This window comes from Macrotis lagotis, chromosome 5 (assembly GCF_037893015.1).
Source record: "Macrotis lagotis isolate mMagLag1 chromosome 5, bilby.v1.9.chrom.fasta, whole genome shotgun sequence".
Classification (NCBI taxonomy): Eukaryota; Metazoa; Chordata; class Mammalia; order Peramelemorphia; family Peramelidae; genus Macrotis; species Macrotis lagotis.
The window spans coordinates 180,592,267-180,615,223 of NC_133662.1; the positions used below are offsets into that span (position 1 = coordinate 180,592,267).

A 22,957-nucleotide genomic window follows, 5' to 3' on the forward strand; every position below is an offset into this window, starting at 1 on the left:
TATATTTTAGAAGAGAATAACAAAATAAAGGTTGTAGTGATGGCCAGGGTGGGGAAAGTTACATGGATAATGATAGACTGATAGATTTTTTTAAGTTTAGTTTTATTTTTCAATTAATAAGCATTTATTTTCTCTCCCTTCCACCACTCCCAAAATTAAAACAATAAAGAAAAAGAAAAACTAACCTAATTTGTGTGACAAATACACATAGTCAATTAAAACAAATTCCCTTTCTAGAAGCAAAGGCAGTATTGGTTTGATTATGGTTATAGAATTGGAAAACAGTAGTAAAGTTGAGGTCAAGGAATGAAGGGAAGAGGGGGGAAAAGTTGTAAATCAGAGATAACTGATAAAAATATGGGGGGTCATAGAAGACAAAGCATTGCTAGGAATGCTCAGATATAATAGACTTCATGAGATGATTAATCAGACAGATAGCTAGAATCTAGGGTGGGGAATTCCAGAACCTAAATCTCCTAGAATTGGGACATTCTACATACTATGACTTCTGATCCATTGGGCAGGGCAACTAATAAAAAGAAGCTAAAGCCTGGAGAAGAGATTTGAATCCAAGTCCTGGAACACCAAATAATGCTTATTATATTAAAATTTGTTCAAACTACTTTTACCCTGATCTGTAATTTTTTCCAAAAAAAAAAATGACAAAATCTCAAAGTGAGCATATGAGAGATTGGGAACTTCATGAGAAAGTTAATATTGGATTTTCAGAGTGGAGGAGGTCTTATCCATCTACTGAAGAATTGAGATGGGAGTCTTGATATCTGTCACAAGGGCACAATTCCCATGGGTCTCAAGGTACCAATCCAGTTTAGAAACCAAAACACTATTGTTCTACTTAATTACAGAGGGACTATATTTGCCTTTATTACATGTTTAGGCACCTGCCTTCTATAATCAGCAATCTAAGAGCATCATAACGTGTCAGAACTGTGAACCTTTCCTTTCATGTCCTCATAGGTTTCTTTCTATTATTGCCTTGAGGTCTACAGAGCTTCAGGACATATTTCAAACCATCAATTGGAAACTCATGCTTTCAAGATCAGTCCCCACTTGACACAAGAAGCAGATGAGGAGTTAGAATAAGGGTTAGAGTTTTTTGTTTGTTTTGGGGAGGATGTTGCCAGTAGTGGAATTAAGAAAACTTTCACATTTGCCCCAGGACCACTTAATTCTTAATTTAAAACTCTTGTGTTAGTATGCAGACTGTCCCAAAAGTCTCACAGCAGTTCTTGGCTACAAAAGTTTAAACAAGCTAAAACTAGTAAAATTTAAGGCTTTACTAGCTTAAGATTGCAAGGTGCATTGCTTCTTTATTCCAGATTTAAAGATATTTAAATACAGAAACACAAATTCTTCCTTGAGTTCATGAATATCAAATATTTTATGAATTAAGGCAAGAAGTTTTAGATGGTCAACTAACTGCTCTCTATACTCAATTAATACTCATCTCCCCAAACCTCTTAAATGTTCACTCCTTTCATTCTGCTCTTCTAGCTCTTCATTCTGCTTCTTTTAATTTTTCTTTGAGTTGAGAAAGTTAATAGGATTATAAAAGCCCAGTAAGTTCTTTCTACCTACAGCAAGAGCCTACAAAGAAGCCTGCACAAAGAGAAGACCATCTGTCTCCATTTTAAAAATCATTACATAGAATATACATTTTGCTTAGTACTCCAAGCCCAACACTTTTCAACTCTCATTAGTAAGAAATTCTTAAATTTAGCCAACTAGAAAAATAGAGAAACTTTGAATTTGAAAGGACTTCAGAAGTTATTTTGAAGAGTATTCTGAGGAATAAATACCTTCCAACTAAACTTCTCATACTAGTTTTCCAATTTCTTCTTAATTAGAGGAGAAGGAAAATAGCTGGTAACCATTTTATACTTAATTTTTTTAAGCCTTCACTTGAATTATGGTCTCTTTATAGGTGCTGATATCAAATAACCAACAAACTTGTTATTAAATGTTTACTCTGTCCCAGGCACTATGAATACAAACATAGAGTTTACATTTATTAACACTTTTTTGAACCCAGAGAACTATCCTCCTCTGAAGTTGTAGTGCAGGATAATTGGTGGCCAGCCAGAGGGGCTGGGGACAGAAGATCTTACTACCTCCCAGATTACATTCCACCAATTAAAGATTCATTTGAGTTAGTGAGCTCCTTTTTGAAAGCAACTACCCCCAGGATAGTTGGGCTTATCAATCATTCACACCTTAGAGTGAGTGACTTTAAAGAGATAATTGTTTTCCTCAGCTGAAATCAATCACACTGCAAGATTGACAGTTTTGATTGGGGGGGAATCGTTTTAGAGCTTGAAGCACTTCTAAGGAGGGCAGAGCTAGTTGGAGTACCATAATATGAGAAGAGAAAATAGGAGGAAACCATGTATCTGAACCAAGGGGAGAGGTTGGCAGGAGGCTGGCAGATTGTGTGGTAGACAGTAGGCTGGACTTGGAATAAAGAAAATAAGAGTTGAATCTGAACTAAAATACTTGCTAGTTGTGTGACACATCCTCCCCCCCCCCCAGCAAATCATTTCATCCCTTCCTCAATTTCTTCATCTACAAAAAAGGGGGCAATAATAGTCCCTCCCTCAGTGGGTTCCCATTAGGATCAAATGAAAAATAATAATCCAAATGCAAATTTTTTGCATATTTTAAAAGCTATATAAATGCTTGGTAAGTGAAAAAAGTGTCAGATAAAAGTCAGTGCCATCTTCATTTTTCTTAAGTCCCTAAAACCCATATTCCTCAACTAGTTTACTGATGGGGAAAGAAGAGAACTTTGCCAATAAGACTTTAGCTGATTTAATCTCCTTGCTGACTAAGGAACGCTTGAAGATTTAATTCTCCTGGGATAGCCCTACCCCCAAAGAAGAAATCTAACTTTTTTCCTCAAGCATCATCCTCAAGCATCATTCTCAAGCATCAAGCAACATCATTCAGCTTGGAACCAGAACACTGGCTATTAACTAAACCCCACAGAGAACATTAACTCCATCACCCCCCCCTTACCTATATCATTTGACACATCTTCTCCTAAAGTGCTAAATCCTTTTCCAACTTCACATTGTTTTAAATTTTTCTTTTCCCTGTTAATTGTCTATTCCAGATCTCATCACAAGTCAGCCAACAATAATCTCTCAAAATTGATTGATAGACAAGGAGAAAATAAGAAAACATTCTCTGACTTCAAAGAATTGAACCTACATATAGGAAATAAATCATATAAATTTAAATCAATACCCAGTTCCATATCTTTGGATTACATTCACTCCACCTCAGTTTCCATTTGATTCTACTTCCTGACCCAAATGTTATTTCCTTCATGAAGGCTTCTTTGATCCTTTGGAGTTAGGAATTTTTAGCACATTTAGTATTTCTCTCAAGTATTTATCCAGTTTTATGTGGGATTCTTCTTATTTATGCATGTTTTCCCCTTTAGATTATAAACTTTATGAAGGCAAGGAATCTGTTATTTATCTTTTAATCTCCCAAGCACAATATTCTCAGCATATCAAGAGAACTAAATTAAATTTATTGAATTGTTTGTATATGTAAGCTGACTTCCATAGAATTGATGCTTTCAAATTATGGTGTTGAAGTTGACTTTTGAAAGTCCCTAGGATAGAAGATCAAATTAGACAATGCTTAAAGAAATTCAGGCTTCTCTCTGGAAGACCCAATACTGAAACTGAAGTTTAAATATTTTGAGAGAAAAAAAGAGAAAATAGACTCTTTGGAAAATTGAGAAAGATTGAAGGAAAAAGGCGATGGGGAAAGCAGAGGATGAGATGGAATAGTGTCATGAAAACAATAACTTGAACAGTCTTTGGAGGCCACTATTCAATAAAAGGACATGGAGTGCCTATGGTTCATGAGGCCACAAGGAGTCCCACACTACTGACCAGCAAATGTATGCATAAGACTTTAGACTTCACAAAATACTTTTACTTAGTTCATTATCTCATTTATCCTCAAAACAATTTTATTACCACTTACTTTTACAACTAAAGAATCTAAAACATGGATTTAAATATTTATAAATAACCATTCAAGGCATTATCCTAAAAGGATAGGTAGAAAGAGTCAGAAAGAACCTGAAATAGTCCTTGGCCTCCAAAAGCTCATAGTCTATTGAGGAAAGACAACATGAAAACAACTGTGGACAAATAAGACTCTCAGAACCATTATAGCTTGAATCTCAGGACTGTTCTGACTCTTAAAGGTGTTCTTTCCATTATAACCATGAACAGTATAGTCTTAACAGTATCCAAAAGCTCTATGGGAAAGATTACTTGGGTTCCCAGTAGGCAACATTCTTATTTACTATTAGGGTTTTTTAAAGACACTAGCACACTTTTGTTTTAATGTATTAACAGAACTTTGAGAGTTTTCTGTGCTCTATGCAGAAATACAGTGATTATTCCCTGACTTCAACACTGAGGCTACCCACCTCCCTGTCTATCCAGCCCACCTCCTCTTTTTCCTATCATACTTTTGATAATGCCATTCATGCCATTCTTTCTATCCTAGTCATCCTGGGCAATCATCTTCCCATTGCCCTTTGCTTTTGTGATTTTTAATTTGTGATTTTAATTCTTCAGAGATTGTAGTACATTCCATGATTCTCAGCCATATAACATTTCCAGGAGAAAATTAATGGTAAAGGCAATTGCAGGAATGAGCAATTTGGGATCATTGAAAGCACTATACAGTTTTTCAAATGCAAGCAAGCCCAATTTCCTCATCTTGCTCAATTATGAGCCTAGCTGATTAGCCAGCTGTATCTCCTGTCCAATGTCTACATATCGATGAACAAATTTGTATGCATGTTTCATTACTTCATGTTTCCAGTGTGGATAACTAGACATTTTTTCTTAATGCTACAGATTTCACTAAAGTAGTTTTTTTTAGCCTTCAAGATGTTGGGGGTCTCAGTGGGAGAGAGGGAAGGAAGAAAGGTTACCAAAGATTGGCCACATAGGAAAACATTTAGTAACCAAAAATTGTGATACAAGGATGTCCCAAAATTCTTAGGGCAATTTAAAACCGTTAACATTTAAAACTTCCCTAAGACTTTTGTCTTAGTGACAAAATTTTTGTCTTTAATATATGAATGTAAATTTATATTATTTCTAAATAAATACTTGTATCTTAAAGCATTTTAAAATAATGGTACACAGGAAACAAAGCAACACTGTTATCACCCTATTTATTGACAACTCAGACACAGATTCATAGCTTAGCTTTGCCAATTATTGGTCATCTGATTTTAGACAAATCCCTTAGACTTCTCTGAACTTTAATATAAAGAAAAGAACCCCAGAAAGTATTCTGTCCTTCAGAACCCCTACAGCACAGCATCATCTAGAACTAAAAGGAACTTCTACTTCATAGAAACCATTCAGTACAGACCCCCTAATTTTGCAGATGAAGAAGTTAGGACCAAGGGAAGTTAAGCAACTTGCCAAATATCAAAAAAGGTCTCAAGTGTCAGATGCTGTATTTGACCTCAGAACTAATGCTCCACAATATGTTGCCTCCTTTGCTTCATTGATGCTATGGTACCTTAGACATAGGCTTCCCTGTCTACTCACTTGTCCCTTCTCCTTTGAAGCCTTGTTTTGTTAGTCTTCTTTTCAATGTGCATGAATAATCAAGTCCAAAAGCACTTACTAAACAGTCAGAATGTTCCAGTTACTGTCCTAAGCTAAGGATATATATAAAAGTTAAAAATTCTCGTCCTCAGGTAGTTCATCATCTTAAAGATAGACTATGGGGGCGGCTAGGTGGTGCAGTGGATAGAGCACCAGCCCTGGAGTCAGGAGTACTTGAGTTCAAATCTGACCTCAGACATTTAATAATTACCTAGCTGTGTGGCCTTGGGCAAGCCACTTAACTCCATTTGCCTTACAAAAAAGAAAAAGAAGGAAAGAAAAGATAGACTATAAGCCACTTGAGGTCTATCTTTCATAGTTCTTGGTCTTATTCATTACATTTAGTGCTGTGCTTTGATCATAGGATCATATATTTAGACCTGGCAGAATCCTCCAAACTCATCTAGGCTCCTCATCTTATATAGATAGGGCCCGGAGGTTCAGAAAATTAAAGTGAAGATTCAGTTACAAAAATATAAAGTGTAAGAGAATCCTACCTTGGTGTTCTATGACTTCAAATCTTATTCTACCTGTAGACCTAACTTCTATAGAAGGTTCTCAATATATGTATAGATTAAATTAATTTCTTTGAATAGTAATAGTACTACAGAGTTATTATGACAATCAGGTGAAATATAGTGCCTAAACATAATAGGCACTGTAGAAATTTTAGCCATTAATATTAATTAATCATTTAGAGTATGGCTTTTGGATGATGTTGTCTTTAGGAAGTCCTTTAAAGGATTAAATGATAATAAAGTGTTTACATTTTTAGACTATACATGTGTGACCTTATTTTTTTTTTTATCAAAATGTATGTGCTTGTATCTTTTATCCTCCTCCTGTGAGCCAGTTTTGCTCTAAAGAGTGCACTCTTTCATCCATTGTCTGGATAAAGCTCTACTCTGGTATCCTGGCTAGACTAATATATGAGTCATCCACACCTTAGGAAACCAAAACTTGTAAATATTCGTGGTTCTTTCTGTTCTTGGGTCACATTAAAACTGTTGTTTTGTTGAATGATTTATTCACCAGAATAGCATGAACAAGATTTTCTAATAACCAGCATGGTCCATGACAATGCATATAATATTTCTATTCTCTATGTATAATGTAGAATTATGCACCAATTACCACATTGATGCCAATAGATATGGTTTTTAAGTATGAAAAACAAAAGACTTTCCCAGATTCACTTTATTGTAGTTTATTTAATATAAAAAACACTTTCAGAATACCTTGGAAATTCCTCAAAAAAGTCATATTTAAAAAAATTTAAGACATTTTTATGAAAATTTAAATGAGGAATCTATAAAATATATACATATTATTTAATTAAAAAATAATTTGCTAATAAAAATTGTATGATGAGTACCAAGCAAAGAATATGGAAAACTATGTAGTATTTCATATTAAAATAGGGAGTAGTGCAACATATACCAAAAGATAGAGTAGTAATCTAATTTTCTTTGCCCTGAGGAATTATGGGACTTAATGATTTTGGCCAGCAAAACTACTCAAGGATTCCATTTGGCTCTTAGAGATCACAGAGCCTCTGGGCATCTATTTTCGGGAACTAAATCATAGACTAGAGATGAAAGGACCCAACCTTCCCCCCCCAAATTTAAGAGACTAATATAAGGTGAAGTCTAAAATAAATGATAATAGGATCATTGATCTAAAACTGGAAGGAATCCCAATATCTAATCCATCTCCTTCATTTTACAGATAAGGAAACTGAGTCCCAGTTAATGAGTTCGAGTATATTCCAGATTGCACAAGTATATCCCAAAGTAATGAAAAAAAGTTGAATACATAATTGCTGAACTACTTTCAGTAACCTTTGAAAAGTAGGAAAATTCCTCAGGACTACAAAAGAACAAATGTTTCAATTTTCAAAAAAGACAAGTGTGAAATCTGCAAATAATAGGTCTGATATTTTGACTCCAATATCTGATAAAATTTAAAGATCTTATTTTTAAAAGTTAGGAAAGATATTAGGAAATAATGATCACAAAGAGCTAACTTGACTTCATCAAGAGTTCATACCAGATTAAGATAATTTTTTGATATTAGACTGGTAGATCAGAGGAGTGTGTAAGTATAGTTTATCTAGATTTTAACAAATCATCTGAATCTTTCATACTATTCTTTGTGATTCTCACAGGCTTATACAAGGTGAATTAAGGGAATTTACAAATGGAAGCAAATTGTAGCTCAGAATCTTGGTTTATTTTCCAAACCACCATTACCACAAAGAGGTTGAAATACCAGTGAGCCTACTGATTTTTTTTCAGGGGTAACCCTGAGGGACCAATGGTGATTGCTGTTATAGTTGCTCATGAGCCCCAAGCTATGTGCTCCTCATTATCAGCTAATATTAATTAGCCAGTAAGAGTTAATAAGCTTTAAGAAATTGTTTGCTAACATACTATGGTGAGAACCTACTCTAGTAAGGTTCTCTTTTTTTTTCCCCATTAAGAAATTCCCTTTCATGAAAACAATGTAAAGACTAACACTCTGCCTTCTTTGGGGAGTGTAGGGAGGGAATCGAGATTAGGGGGAAAATTGTACAGTTCAAAATAAATAAAAGAAATTCCCTTTCAGAGGCTTACTTGAAATGTCTTGTTTGTTCTTCCATTGGAATTCATGGATCCCATACTAACTTGCTGTTTTTAATAATCCCATAGAGCATAACCTATTCTTCAACATAGCTTTCTTATGTGACATCATTTCTTTTCATTTATTGACTCAAAAGCATTTCATTTTTCCTTTGACTGATTGTTCCCAGCTAGTTTAGGCCTTTTGCTGATTGACTCAATCAAGTAGTTCAGACTTTGTTCATAGCCTAGTTCATGCCTCTTTGAGATTGACTGATTCAATCAAAGAAGTCTGGACCCTCTAAAATTATTGCTGTTGAGTTACAGAAGACCTATCTTACATTAGAAAGAGTTCTGTGGTGGAGTCCTCCTAGGAGCTGTACCTTAGCTTCACATTTTTATCAATGCTCTGGATGACCAGCATAATTATCAAAAGTCCAGATGCCACAAAGCTTGAATCCTAACATGGGATGACAAAATCCATGGACCAAAACTATAAGATACAATTTTCTTGAGAAGACATTTAATATCTTACACATGTTTCATAAGTACAAGATGGGAAAAATCATGATTGGACCAGCAACTCATCTGAGGAATTAGGGGTTTTGGTGTACTGGGAATTCCTCAAAAAAACAAATGCTATTTTAAACAATATTAACAGAGGGAAGAGATAGTTTTACAGTACTCTACATCATTCATACCATTGTGTTCACTTCTGAGCATGTTTTTCACAGTTTAGTATAACAGATTATTTGGCCTGTTGGAATACATAGGACTCACTTAACCTCTCCATGTCTGATTTCTCATCTGTAAAATGAGGGTATTTGACTTAATGGCCTCTAATATCCCTCTAGCTCTAACTCTGTGATACTATGACCCTTGGCATTCTAGTTTCTGATCTCTCATCATTCAACTAAAATTGACCTTTCCAAAGTTATTGGTCCTATCTTAATTGCCAAATCTGAAGGGCTTTTCTCAAGTCTGTTCCTCCTTTACCTACTTGCAGCAAACGCTATTGATTACCTTCTTTTCCCTGATACTCTCTCTTTTCTAGGTTTTCAAAGGGCTAGTTTTCTAGGTCTCTCATGGTTCTGTTCTTGTCTTGTCTTTCCAACCTCTCCTTCTTTCTGATCACATTTGGGGTTTTCCTTTGTAAAGATATTAGTGTGGTTCATCTCCTTCTCTAGTTCATTTTAAAGTTGAGGAAACTGGACAAATAGGGTTAAGTGATTTGTCCAGGGTCACACAGCTAGTAAGTATCTGAAGTCAGATTTTAATTCTTGTAGATGAGTCTTCCTGCTTTCCAGTTCAGTGTTCTATCCACTGTGCTACCCCATTTTACCCAATTAGGAATTTTGGATGAAGAGGAATAGTTTTTTTCCATAGGTCCATCCAAAACAAGAATGGGCTGTCTTAAAAGGTAAAGATTTTCCCTTCATTAGATGTCTTAAAGCAAAAAAACTAAATAAGCGGATAATCAGATTAGGATAGATTAGATACTTCAGATGTCCTTTTCTAAGAGTCTGTGTTCCTTGCCTTATATCATCTTAAATCTAGTGTTGGATGGGACCTCCAAGGCCATCTGGACCAACTTCCTTACTTTAAAGATGAGCAAATCAAAATCCCAAGAGCTCAAATGATTTGCCCAAGGTCTCAAAGTTAATAGATGTGATTGAAACCCCATTTCTTTGACTCCAAATTCAGTGCTTTTATCCACCCAAGATTTGTGTCATAGCTATGCATCATTTCTGGTCATCCTCCCTTCACTCACTTTCACAATATCAAATGAAATTATTTTTTAATTCAGAATTTAACAAATGCTAAATAAAATGATCATTTCTATATACAAAGAAAAAAAGAGGATTGTGTACAACATTGCAAATCTCTATTGTGTTATCTTATTTTTAAAAATACACAAGTAATAGATTTATTATGTAACTGTCCAAGCAGACTTGGTTGCCTGAGATTCATTCTGGCTTTCTTCCTCTTTTCTTTGTGCATTAAAATAATATCTCTTTATTTTCTTTTCCTTGTATTTTTAGGGAGCTATCCTACTCGCATCCCCCTTCCAACTACTCCAAATTTTAAAAAAGAGCTAAGAAAAATAAAATTATTTTAAGCTATATGCATGGATAAGTAAAACAAACTCCCATATTGAGTTTGTCTAAAAATGTATGTCTTATTCTTCTTCATGAGTCCATCACTTCTCTGAGATGAGTAGCAGGATGCTTCATCATCAGTTTTCTGGAACTGTGATTAATCATTACATTGAGGACAGATCTTAGGTATTCCAAGGTTTTTTCCTTGATATCGTTATAAATGTATAAATAATTTTTCTGGTACTAGTTACTGCAACAATTCATGTAATTCTTCCCAGTATTGTCTGAAAATATCTCTTTTTTTCTTATGGCAAAATTATATTTTCATTGCATTAATTTACTACAATTTATTGACCCATTCCCTAGTTTCTAAAAATTTATTTTAACAAAAGAGCTAATAAATACAAATGCACGTACACATATATACAAAAACATATGCTTTTATATATGAGTCCTTCTCCTTTCTTTGATCTTACACATCTTTGAGGTGTAAAAATGGTATCACAGGACCAAAGTGCATACAATGTTGAATGACTAGGATCATACTAAGAGAAAACTTTCTCAGAATGGCTAAACCAAATCAGAACTCCAATTACTAACAATGCATTAGTGTGCTTATTTTCTGAACAATTGTCATTTTCTGTGCTTATTTTAGGATACTTGTTATTTATTTTATTATCTTTGTTGATTTTATAGGTATGTGGCAGAAACTCAATGTTAATTTGCATTTCTTGACCTAGTGATTTGGAGCACTTTTTCATAAGATATTGATAATTTAGCCACTTTCCTTTGCAAACTTTCTTTTTGTATCCTTCATCCATTTAGCTATTAAAGAATTGATTTTATTTAATATTTGAATCAGTTCCTTATACAATTGGATTTGAGATCTTGAGAAATGTCACAAAGGTTGTTTTTTTTTTCTCAATTCATTTTCCCCCATCTAATTTTAACTGCATTAGTTTTGTTTATGCAAAACTTTTTTTGATTTTGTCTAAACAAAGTTTTCCTTTTTCTCTTCTGTGATTATCTCTATGCATTGTTTGGTAACTCTCCATCAATTCACAATTGCAAATAGTATTATTTCCTTTACCAAGTGAATTGTAAATGAAGAGGGAAGAAATGAAAGTAGAGAATTTCATATGGCAAAAATGGCTCAGACCAATCTTCTCTAAAGATATAATTTTATTATTGCAGGATCTGGGAAGCAGAGATTCATTATTAGTTAGTGGTCTCGAGATATAATTTTCCTTATTTTCTCAGCATTAATCACTCAAACTTTACATTCAATCTTCTTTCTGACCTTTTCTTTATATTCTCAGAAGTACTGTGCATATCATAATAATCTGGATTGAACCTGGTCAGTATTTGAATGGAAAGTTTCCAAAGAACTCCAGAAGGATTACATTATATATCATGTTGCTGATTCAATAGATAGTATATTTTGTTCCAGTAGGATTTAGCCACACCCTTGGAATTCTCTTTAGACCAACTTTTTAGTTGACAATTTCCCCCCTTTTGGAGAGTTTGAAATAAAGATTCTACTCACATTTTTTAAACTTTATGATACTTAGTAAGATTTGATGATTTTCTATGTTACTAAAGAACATTCTCAGTGCTCAAATTATTTAATTTCTCCTCTAATTTCAATAGAGAAAGACTTGTTCCACTATTTCAAACCACTCTTTTATTGTGTCTCTTTGTAAGGCGCAGAGTTTGCTGCTTTGTACACCTGAGAGGGGAGAAATCTCATTTCAACAGTCAGTGAAACAATTACTTTTTTGGTCTCTTTCTGAGAACTAATCTTTATAAAAATCATTTGATGGATGAAAATTGCTATAAAAGTTTTTAACTGTTTTAAAGCTTTTCTTGTGTTCCTTAGTTGAGATGAATGTTGGGTGGGACAGGGAGAGAGGTGTGAGGGGGAGGAAGAAAGAAAGGTCTACTTTTTTCATAGCTTTTTCTGCTTCTGAATTAAGAACAATGATCTTGGATTTTTTTTCTATCAGTAAAGATTATAGATTCTTCTACTGCTAAACATTGTTTTAATAAGGAGAGAAAGAATCAGGATCATGGCACCACAGAGTGGGGGTTGTTGATTGTGTTTAACTTAATATTCATTTTAAATAAGGTTCTCTTATAATGATTTACAACAAGAACACCAGTGATTTAACTTGGAAGCTTCAGTTTCTCACCTATAAAATGGGAACACTTAAAGAATCTGTCACTCTGGCATTGTTGTGAGGATCAAATGAGATAATGGCTATAAAGTGTTTTTTTTCAAATTTTAAAGTATTACATAAATTCCAGCTATTCTAGGACTAATACTCTCAGAAGAATTTGAGAATCATCTTTCAAAATAAATGATTATTAATGTTTTAAAATCTTCACCTTAAAATATAGGTTACAAAGTTAAAGTTAAATTTAATGTTCCTTAGAAATTTAAAAGGGAATTTTCAAAATATTATAATTCAGTACACAGTGAAATGAGGCAAGAAGAATCTCCAAAAAGAAAGTACTTTAAGAAATCTGAGAAGGGAGAAACAGGGAAGGCTTCATTGATAAGGTGGCACCTGAACTGGACCCTAAGGAAAAGATGGGTTTGAGTAGGCAAAGATCAGAAGAGAGCATGTTCTAGACATTGAAGACCATCTACATGAATGTATATTTCTAGGTCAATAGTCTTAATTCAGGAGACAAGATATATATTTGAAAAATCAGATAAAATATGTATTATATGGCAATTAAAAATGATGTCATAAGGTTGAATATGATTTGGTGCCAAATAGTGATAAAAAAAACCACTTAAGTGTTATGTTAATTTTGAGAAGGATAGATCACTATAGTTTAGAGTGGTCAGGGTCAGTTTCCTGGAGGATGTAGAATTTCAGTTAAGTCTTAGAAAACAGTAGGATTTTAGTAGCTGAAGCAGAGTGGGGAATACATACAATGCATGAATAATATAAGTAAAGGTGAATAAGCAGGAATAAATTTGTCATGCATAGGGAACAAAGAGAAGACTAGTTGACTTAGAGCTGAGGGTTCCTGTGGAAAAGCAGTAAAAAAAAAAAACCAATCATTAGGTTGGGGTGAGATGAGAGAAGGTCTTAAATGCAAGGGCTAAAGACTTTATATATTATCCTAAACATCCTCAGAATTTGATTAATTTTGATCCAAGACCATTAATTCATCATGGGGAAGTTATACAATGGGATAAACTAATGAACACTGAGTCAGCAAGTCTTTAGTTCAAATTCTGTCTTTGAGACTTATTAGCTTTGATACCTTGCCCAAGTCTTTAGTTACTTGGGCTCCACACCACCCAGCATCTATTTACCATGTCTCCCAGGATCTTGAGAGCCTCAGTTCCTTCCGAAACCCAGTGTACATAAATAAGAAATGCACTCAAAGTTTTACCAGGCCATGACACAATGAAAATGACACTAACTTAAGAATAACATACAAAATGCCATTGATTAATATATAGGGCACTACTTACAATAGCAATATCCTTAAGCCTTCCTAAAAACTATTTAGGGAAAATTGTCAGCTACTTCCACTAATGGGTTAAACAATAATGGAAGACATATGGATTAATACAAATAGAAATACCAACTGTAACTCTTGCCTGATATCTGAGAAAATATCTTTTAGTGCCCTCTTTCCTCTAGGATTTTTAGCTTAATCAGTGGGCCTTACTGGAGAATTACAAGCTTTCACTCCACAAATAATTAAATGAAGCAAAATTTCCTATGCCTAAAATGATCAAATGTTTCTGAAATTAGGAAAATACAGACTCATACCAAAAATATAGCTGTAATGAAATTGCATGTCCTTTATTGATTTTATTATGAAATACTTTCTTTCTCTGTTCTTAATTCAGAGCAATGAAATGCTGTTGATTTAGTTTAAAATAAAATATTGAAAAATCCTTGTGCTCTAGGAGACTTGTCACTCTAATGGGTGCCTAATTCACTATAACAGTATTTTGGCTATATTGGAGCACAATGAAAGGAATTAGATTTAGCTTTGCCAGAATTTCACTGTGAAAGAGTTTGCTGTAACAGTGTTTTATTATATTCTTATTGAACTCCAGCCAATTGAAAATAGAATCTCCTCTCCATCCTTTTAAATTAGCCTTAACCTACCAACAAAAGACAAAATCAATGTCTAAATGTAGCTTCTCATTCCTAGTCTCTTAAGAAATTAGCTCTAGTGCTAATGTGTAGGACTCACAGATAAAGGAACATATAGTAATTGGGAACTGTAAAGTCAGATTTTGCATTTAATTTAGATTATTCAGGTGTCCAAGAAGTGATTCATATAAATTGCTCCATTAATTCTCTAGGATGGAGTATCACATAGTGGATAGAAAGGGGTTTGAGAGTCAGAAAGACCTAGGTTCAAGAATTTCCTCTGAGATATAAGACAAATCACTTAGGCTCTCAGTGGCAAAACCCAAAAGCTATAATGTGTATAACAGTTTCAGTTTTGCTTTATAGGAACTTTCCTCACCAGAGATTTTACTGTTCCAGAGACATCATAGATCTGCATCAAATATTCTAGACCATACAAAGTCCTATATAAATTTGTATATAATATATATATATATACTTGTACATATGTCTCTAAAACTGAGAAGTTTATGATCTATGTATGTAAATACAAACAGATATATGCTGCATTGAATGTATGTGAACATAGAAGTTATAGATAATATAGATATAGCTAGATAGATCATAAAATTTTCAACTTTAGAGTTGAAAAGAAACTCTGCCTTGTCCCATGTTCTCCTTTTACAGGGGAGAAAAATGAGATTAATAGAGGCATAGAGATTTGCCTAGGATATTAGATAAAGTCATCGTTTGCCAAGCCAGGATCAACAACTAAGTTCTCCATATTTACTTTTCTTTTTACTGTCCTGTACACCACTAATTCTGGATTCACTAATAAAAAGGTTTCTAAAGGATAAAGTCCAATGGGTTGAAGCAGAATAGGTTGAAGCAGAATATCTTGTTTTTAAACAGCTAAAAGGAAAACCCTAATAAGAAATTATAAGATCTAAATAATTATTAAAAAATAATCTAAGCAGTGTTTTGCATTGATAATTGCCAAAAGCTTGATCAAAATTACTAAAAAAGAGGAAGGACTTAAAGACAGACCTAAACTACCATGCAGTTACAAATGTTTTATGTATATATGTATATATATATATACATATATACATATATATTTATATATTAGTTATGTAAGATTACATATGCCATGATTCTTAAGATTCTAAGAAAATCCCAATAGTATATTCATTCAAAACTATTATTGAACATGTTTCTAGCTACAGAATCTCACATAATTAGCTCCAAAAGAAGAAGAAAGGAGAAAACTCTGCTTGCTAATGAAAGCAACCTTTTACAAGATTGTGATACAGTAGTGTGAAGGGCCCATTGTAAAGTGAGCCCAAAAGACAATAAATAAATACATCAAAGAAAGGTGGGTTTCTTCAAAAGATAATTTTGTGGACTTACTAGCAAACTATCCCATATAGCACTCAAGAGAATAAATGATTTAATGAAATCTACTTAATCAGACTCACAACTTTATAACTGAAGGGTGAATTGAGATTGCTACAAATAGTAGAAATTAGTGAGATCACTAAAAAAGAAGTATTTTTAAAAATTACATCATCCCTACAAGGTTAAGAAGGCTAAAGCCAGAAAGGTGATACAATTAACTTGGCAAAGAATAAGAAAAGAATTAAAAATGTCATCATTCATATTTGGTAGGAGAGAAAATTTTGTCCCCCAATAGAAAGGAAAGGAAAATTAATAAGGTTGTTAATGTTGCATTCATTTCTACTATTATTATTATGGAAGAATAGACATGATTTATAGAATTGACATGATTTATAATCTAAAACAAGCCTTGTTTAGGATAGAAAATGGAACTTTAAAAAGGTAATGGAAGCCTTGTTATAAAAGTACCCATAGAGAACTGATCCAGACATTCTGGAAAGCAATTTGGGGTTTTGTCCCCAAAGTCACTAAACTGTGTATATTTTTTTTTAAACAGTGACTACTATTTTCTAATATTCAATAAAAACTATTACACTTGGACCCCCCCAAAAAAATTAAAAGAATAAAAGAACCTCTGTACAAACATATTTTTAATGGCTCTTTTTGTAGTAGTAAAGAACTAGAAATAAAGATGGCCTTCAATACTTTGGAGACTAGTAGAACAATTTATGATAAATAAATGTAAAGTAATAGTGTTTGGTTGTAAGAAATGAAGAGTTTATTTTAGAGAAACCTGGAAGACATAGTTGAAATTGATGCAGGGGTAAAAGCAGAATCGGAGGCATAGTTTATACAAGGACTTAAGAACTTTGATAATTGTTCCAGAGGAAGTAAGAAACTAATATTCATTTTATCATGTTAAAGGGCATTTATTTTGCTTAACATTTATTACAATGGTTCTTCTCTCAGGGAAAAAAGTGGGTAGGTAAAAGATAGAAAAAACTAAATATTTGATCATGAAAAATAAATAAATAAAAGAACACACAGTCAACAGGGAACTGAAGTATTTAGTCCTATGATTTCAAAGAGTATCATTCCCCAAATACATAATTATGGGATAATTTAAGTTGAAGATGATTTTGGGGAAAGTGCATATTGCAAATCAGTAGACCTTGATAAAATTCATCCACATTATCTAAGAAATCAGTGGGTGGCATCATAGAACCATTGACCATTCCTGTTTTGAGACATCATGGAGGATAAGAGTTCTTCTTGATTAAAAAAAAAAAAGGTCAATGGCAGAGTTATCTGTTAGATAGAATGGCCTTGGTAATTACATACTAGTCAGTCTAACCTTGATAGCTGGAAAGTTACTAGGACAAATGAGGAATTTGCAGTCAACTAGAAGAAAACAAAACAATTGAAAGCAACTTAATGTGGTTTTGTGAAGAACAAACTACAATAATTTCCCCTCAAACCCCATAGTCTCTCTGCCCCATAAATGATAATTTCCTTTAATTAAATTCAGTTCAATTCAACTCATTGACAGAGGGAGCTAAAAATAATTCAAAATAATGAAAAACTTCTAAAAAAGTACTTAAAGCAATACAATAGAAAATAATAGAAAAGTAGTGCCTTCACTAGTGGTCTCCAGACAAATAATAAAGTTTGTTGGAGATTTTGTAGAGAATATTATTCAGGAACAAGAAGAGATTAGTGACCTCTGAGGTTCCTTCCACCACTGAGAATCTGTTAACACTGTGAAGTATTTATTAATGATTTACTAAGTACTGAAGAGAGACAATTCATGACATATTTCACAGAATTCATGATTTTACTACTATCTTCTAATCTTTTACATGCAAAACTTGATTTCACTCTTCAAATATACGCTTAGCATTTATTATTCCATTTTCTGTATCTTTATTATTTCTTTGTCCTTGATCCCTTATCACATATCAGTATATCCTGGATTATTGCTGACTCTGAATCCCTATACATCACTTAGCACAGCCTCATATATAAGCAGACCCTAAATAAATTTGAGTAAGGTGAAGTATCGTTAAAATAAAAGCAGAAGGAAGCGAAAAGAAAAGAAGACTGAAGCAGAGGAACCACCAAAAGATGCTCTGAGCTTGATGTCAGACTATCTGGGTCTGAGTCCCATTTCTATCATTACAAGTCAATCTAAGCCTTAGTTTCCTATGTTAATTGGGAATAAAAATCTGCACATAAATTTGATATATGATGATGCTGATGATGATTCTGATTCTGATTCTGACAATGGCATGATAACTATGAAATATTTGTGTAAACAGACCAGGAAAAATAAGATGCATTTATGGTGATATTTTCTAGGAGTTTTCCTTTTTTCTTATTAATACAGTCTCTTCTCTGGCATCTTTTATATTTGATTACTTGCTCCATTTTAATTTAATTATACAAACTTTTATTAAGTAGCTACTACATACAAGGCGTTGTAGCTCAAGGCTAGTGATAGCAACATATAACTTTTAATTGAAAAATAAGAGACTTCCCAAGATGCTTGCCTGAATGTAATTCATAGCCACTTGATGTTCCAAAGAAATCCAAATGTTGCTCCTTGGAAGGCTCAGACCCCTGTGGAAGAGAAGACCCCTCTTAGAACTAGGACTTTTACATATCTTTTAATAGTTTTGTAGGGTTTTTTCCCCTATAAAAACAAGCTTAATGGTTTTCATACTGAGTATGGGTACATCTAAGCATTGTTTTAAGAACTATGAAGCATAAATTCAAATACTAAGTCTTCTACTTAAGAACAGTAAGATGGAAGAGAATAGAACACAGAATTTAGAGTCAGAAAGTCTGAGTTTGAAACCTTCTCCCAATACAATTCTCTGTTGTTTGTGCTAATTTTGACCCAACAATCAACCAACACCAAAAAAACACAGGTGAGCTCCGTCAGCCAGCACCACAACATCCATATATGGAACCATCAATTACAGCAAATAGAGAAGTTCCGAGTATTATGGACAAGTTCACATACCTGGCAACATCCTTTCCAGGGAGGTACACATTGACAATGAGGTTGACACTCATATTGCCAGGGCTAGCTCCACATTTTTTGGAGGCTCCAAAAGAAAGTCTGGGAGAGATGAGGTATTAGACTGACTACCAACCTGAAGGTCTACAGGGTCATTGTGCTGACCTCATTGCTTATATGCCTGTGAAACCAGGATTGTCTACCAGTGCCAAGTCAGGAAACTGAGTCACTTCCATTTAAATTGTCTTAAGAAGATTCTGAAGATCACCTGGCAGGAGAGAAGATACCAGACACTGAGGTCCTTTCTCAAGCTAAATTGCCTAGCATTCCAACATTACTACAGGGAGTTCAACTACAATGGGCTGGATATGTTAAAATGCCAAAATATGCTTACCAGAAAGACTATTTTATGGAGAACTCACACAGGGCAAAGCTCTCACAAGAGGATCAGAAAATGTGATACAAGGACACTGAAGAGTTCTTAAGGATTTGAGAATTGACTGTCCAGCATAGAAAACACTGGATAGGACCATCCAACATGGCGTGCCCTCATCAGAGAGGATGCTATGCCCTATGAGCTTGGCAGAATAAAAAGCAGCTCAAAAGAAACATGAGAGGTGCTGATTTAGAGAACCTAGGTAGTCACATTTGGACCATTTGGAGCCGACTGGTGGTAGAGATTCCAAACTCATATTGGTCTGATCAGCCACAGTTGGACACACAACTACTTGTCTCTACCATAGTGACGTCGTTTTGGTCTTTTTCAATGTGACAGTGAACAAGTCATTTAATTTGTTTTTCCTTAATTTCCTTTACTACAGCAAGATCAGATGAGTTAACATATACAGAGTACTCTGTAAACCTTAAAAAGATTATTTAAAAAATTAATTACTATTGATAATATTATTATTACCAGCCATGTAATCTTGGACAAGTCACTTAGCCTAACTAGACCTCAGTCTGCTTATATGTAAAATGAAGTGTTGGACTGAATGATTTCTAAAGGGTTTTTCCAATTCAAAATATATTATCCTATGATCGTACTATTTGAATTTGTATCACTTCCTCTTGGTAAATGGCTTTTTTAAAACACAATACTTTACAATTTTCCTTCTATTGCTACACTTTTCTGCTTCACAGTAGTGGGAGCAGGACCACTTAATATCAAACATCTTAAATATGTAAATGAGTCCATTTACAGAATCTTTTTTTTCTGCTACTTAGCACATTTTGTTTTGCTGCCATGGAGATGGGCACAAATCAAAATGCTGGATTCAATACAATGCAACAAATTAAAAGGGCCAATTAATGCACATAGCACCACTCTAATTGCAGGGAGAAATAAAAAGATTCCCTAAGATGGGATTCTCACTTTCAAGTAGCTTCAGTCTAGTAGAGGAGGGAGAAAGCTACATAGATACTTATAATACATAATATTAAATTATAAAAGACATTAGAGTGCTATGAGAGAGCTGGAAGAAAATCATTTATAGACATTGAAGGATCTAAAAAAAAAGGCAACTAGTTGATACAATGAATAGACTGCCACACCTAAAATCATGAAGAAACATCTCCCTGAGTTCAAATCTGGCATCAGAAAATTATTAGTTGTATCACTCTGGGCAAGTCACTGAACCATGCTTGCTTCAGTTTCCTTTTCTGTAAAATGAACTGAAGAATGAAATGGCAAACCTCTACTGTATCTTTGCCAGGAAAACTTCAAATGGGGTAATAAAAAATTGGACACAACTGAAGCAACTGAACAACAACAGGAAAGGTATTATTCCAGAGGAAGAATAATACTATTGGATAATTCCAAATGGATAATATCAATGGCCAAAACCAGTGTAGTGGCAATGGGAATAGAAATGAGATGACAGGTATAATAAGTGTGGTGAAGATACAATCAATAGTTTTGGCAACTGATAAAATATTCAAGGTTAGGAAGACAAAAGAGTAAAAGCTAACTCCAGGAATACAAATATGAAAAAAAAAAACAGAAATAACATAGTAAAATCAAGAGGAGGAGGAGGAAAAGGGAAAAGAATCAGTATCCCTGCAAGGACTACCTTGAGTCAACTTAACAAATGCCAAAATCAGAAATAAATATTTACATATACATATATATATATTAAATCTTTAATGGAATGCTTGAAATAATTTTAGACTCATGGGATATCATGGAATGACAGGATGAATCATAGGTCTAGAGCTAGAAAGAATCTTCATGAACATGTAATCTAGCTCCATCATTTTATAAATCAAGAAACTGAGTTCCATAGAAACTAAGTGACTTTATATTGATATCAGTGACTGACCAGGCTATCTATCAGCATCTGGCAGGCTAGTGTCCTTTTAAATTGGTTGTTCAGTTAGTTGACTTGATACTTATGGGAAAATCTATGACCCTATAACCACTCATTCAGCTAGTAACAGAATATTCATTAATTTTAGAAGATGCTAGTCACTCTCTCCTTTCTTCTATTATTTCAACCCTGATCCAAGGCAATAGTTTGAGAGATCTGCTCCTATCTCAGAAAAGTTGAAATATGGGATTCTATGAAGCCCCCAGGTTACTGATGTGGGTCTCCCTATTCCCCCATAACTAACTGGGGAAGAGAATGGCACAAAGAACACTTCTAGCAGGATCCCCAAATTCTCCCAGAGTATTGAAGACACTATTCAGAAAGCTATCAAGAGAAATTTATGTTTTCTCTAATAAGAAAAAAAGAACAGTAATAGCAATTCTTATATATATTTATAATAGATATATTAAATTCACCATTTATATGGCGCTTTACAATTCACAAAGGACTCTACAAAATTGCTCTCCCTGATCCTCCTAACAGCCCTTTGAGATTATATAAAAATCATCATCTCCATTTTCAAAGCTAGAAATGACTGCTCAGGAAGACTGAGGCACAAGTCAACTTTGCTAGTAAGTTTTAGAATTGGAATTTGAATCCCAGGTCCCTGATTCTATATTCAGTGTTCATTGCTCATTTCATAAGACACACTTCTTTCTATCTTTATGTATATAAACTCAAGCATTGCCTATTCAGGAGTCCTTCCCTTTTTGGTAAGAATATTAGGCCTTCTCATTAGAGCAATAGGAGTAACTAATTAAGTAAAGAATCATCTTGGTCATATATTTTTTCAATATAGTTCCTCATGCTTTGTCCGATTTTCATAATTGTTGTATTTTCTGTTGCCAGATTTCTTTAGAAGTTGCAATGCTGAGTTAATTTCCTGTGCTAGGCTGTTGCTGCCCATTATAGTCACAAACTGAAAAACAGCTGTCATTGTCCATCCAGATACAGCTCCTTGGTGGGGAAGCGATTCCTTTATACAAGGAGGGACAATGCCTGGACTCTTTCCAAGAACTATACAAATGTTGCCATTTATTAGGAATAATAAAGAAATTCCTGTCAGAGTTTGAATACTTTCTTTCATGTGTGCCCTTGCCCAAAAGAAGACTACATCTCAGAATTCTTTGAAATATAGATCCTAAAGGTCTTAGGCTACTTGAACACGAGAGGATATTTTCACAATAATCTAAGATAACTGAAGGAGATGTTAAACAGAAATAATATTGTACAGAAAGTTTTGCCCGGAAGAAATTAAAGTGAAATTTATTACTCAGGAGCATTCCCTTTTTAATATGATTAAGCAAATATCAATGCTAGCACTCATTTCTACCTTTGATAAAATTTTGCTTTGGTCAGGTGAAGTACAAGATGAACTGATAACAGGTTTGCTTATAAATGCATAACCCAATAATGGCAGATTCTAGTTTTATGAAATACAAGTCTATAAGTGGGCATTTGGCTGGTTTGAAGAATGTGATGATATCTCCAAGATCTGTGGATCAAAAAGAAATTGTATATCAGTGACAAGGTGATTATTAATATAGTATATTGGATATTTACAGAATTCAGCTAGATCTCTTATGCCCCACTCATTTGTTATCTGGTAGCTTTCAAAGACTGAATGTTACAGCCAGGTTTCTGTTGTCATCAGTACATCGATGAATTCTTTCAGTTCA

At 33.9% G+C, this 22,957-nt stretch overlaps 1 protein-coding gene across 2 annotated transcripts in view; it reads left to right on the forward strand.

The window, feature by feature from the left end:
* The window catches only part of PACRG (parkin coregulated), a 569,883-nt gene that overhangs the window by 403,491 nt on the left and 143,435 nt on the right, over nucleotides 1-22,957 (forward strand). The window contains exon 5 of one of the 2 annotated variants that reach the window (XM_074187999.1): nucleotides 7,410-7,507. The exons of the other annotated variant lie outside the window; for it this stretch is intronic. Coding sequence (XP_074044100.1) covers nucleotides 7,410-7,492 — 83 coding nt within the window. The 3' untranslated portion in view covers nucleotides 7,493-7,507. Of the gene's footprint in view, nucleotides 1-7,409; nucleotides 7,508-22,957 lie in introns of those variants that run through there. 2 annotated transcript variants of the gene reach the window in all.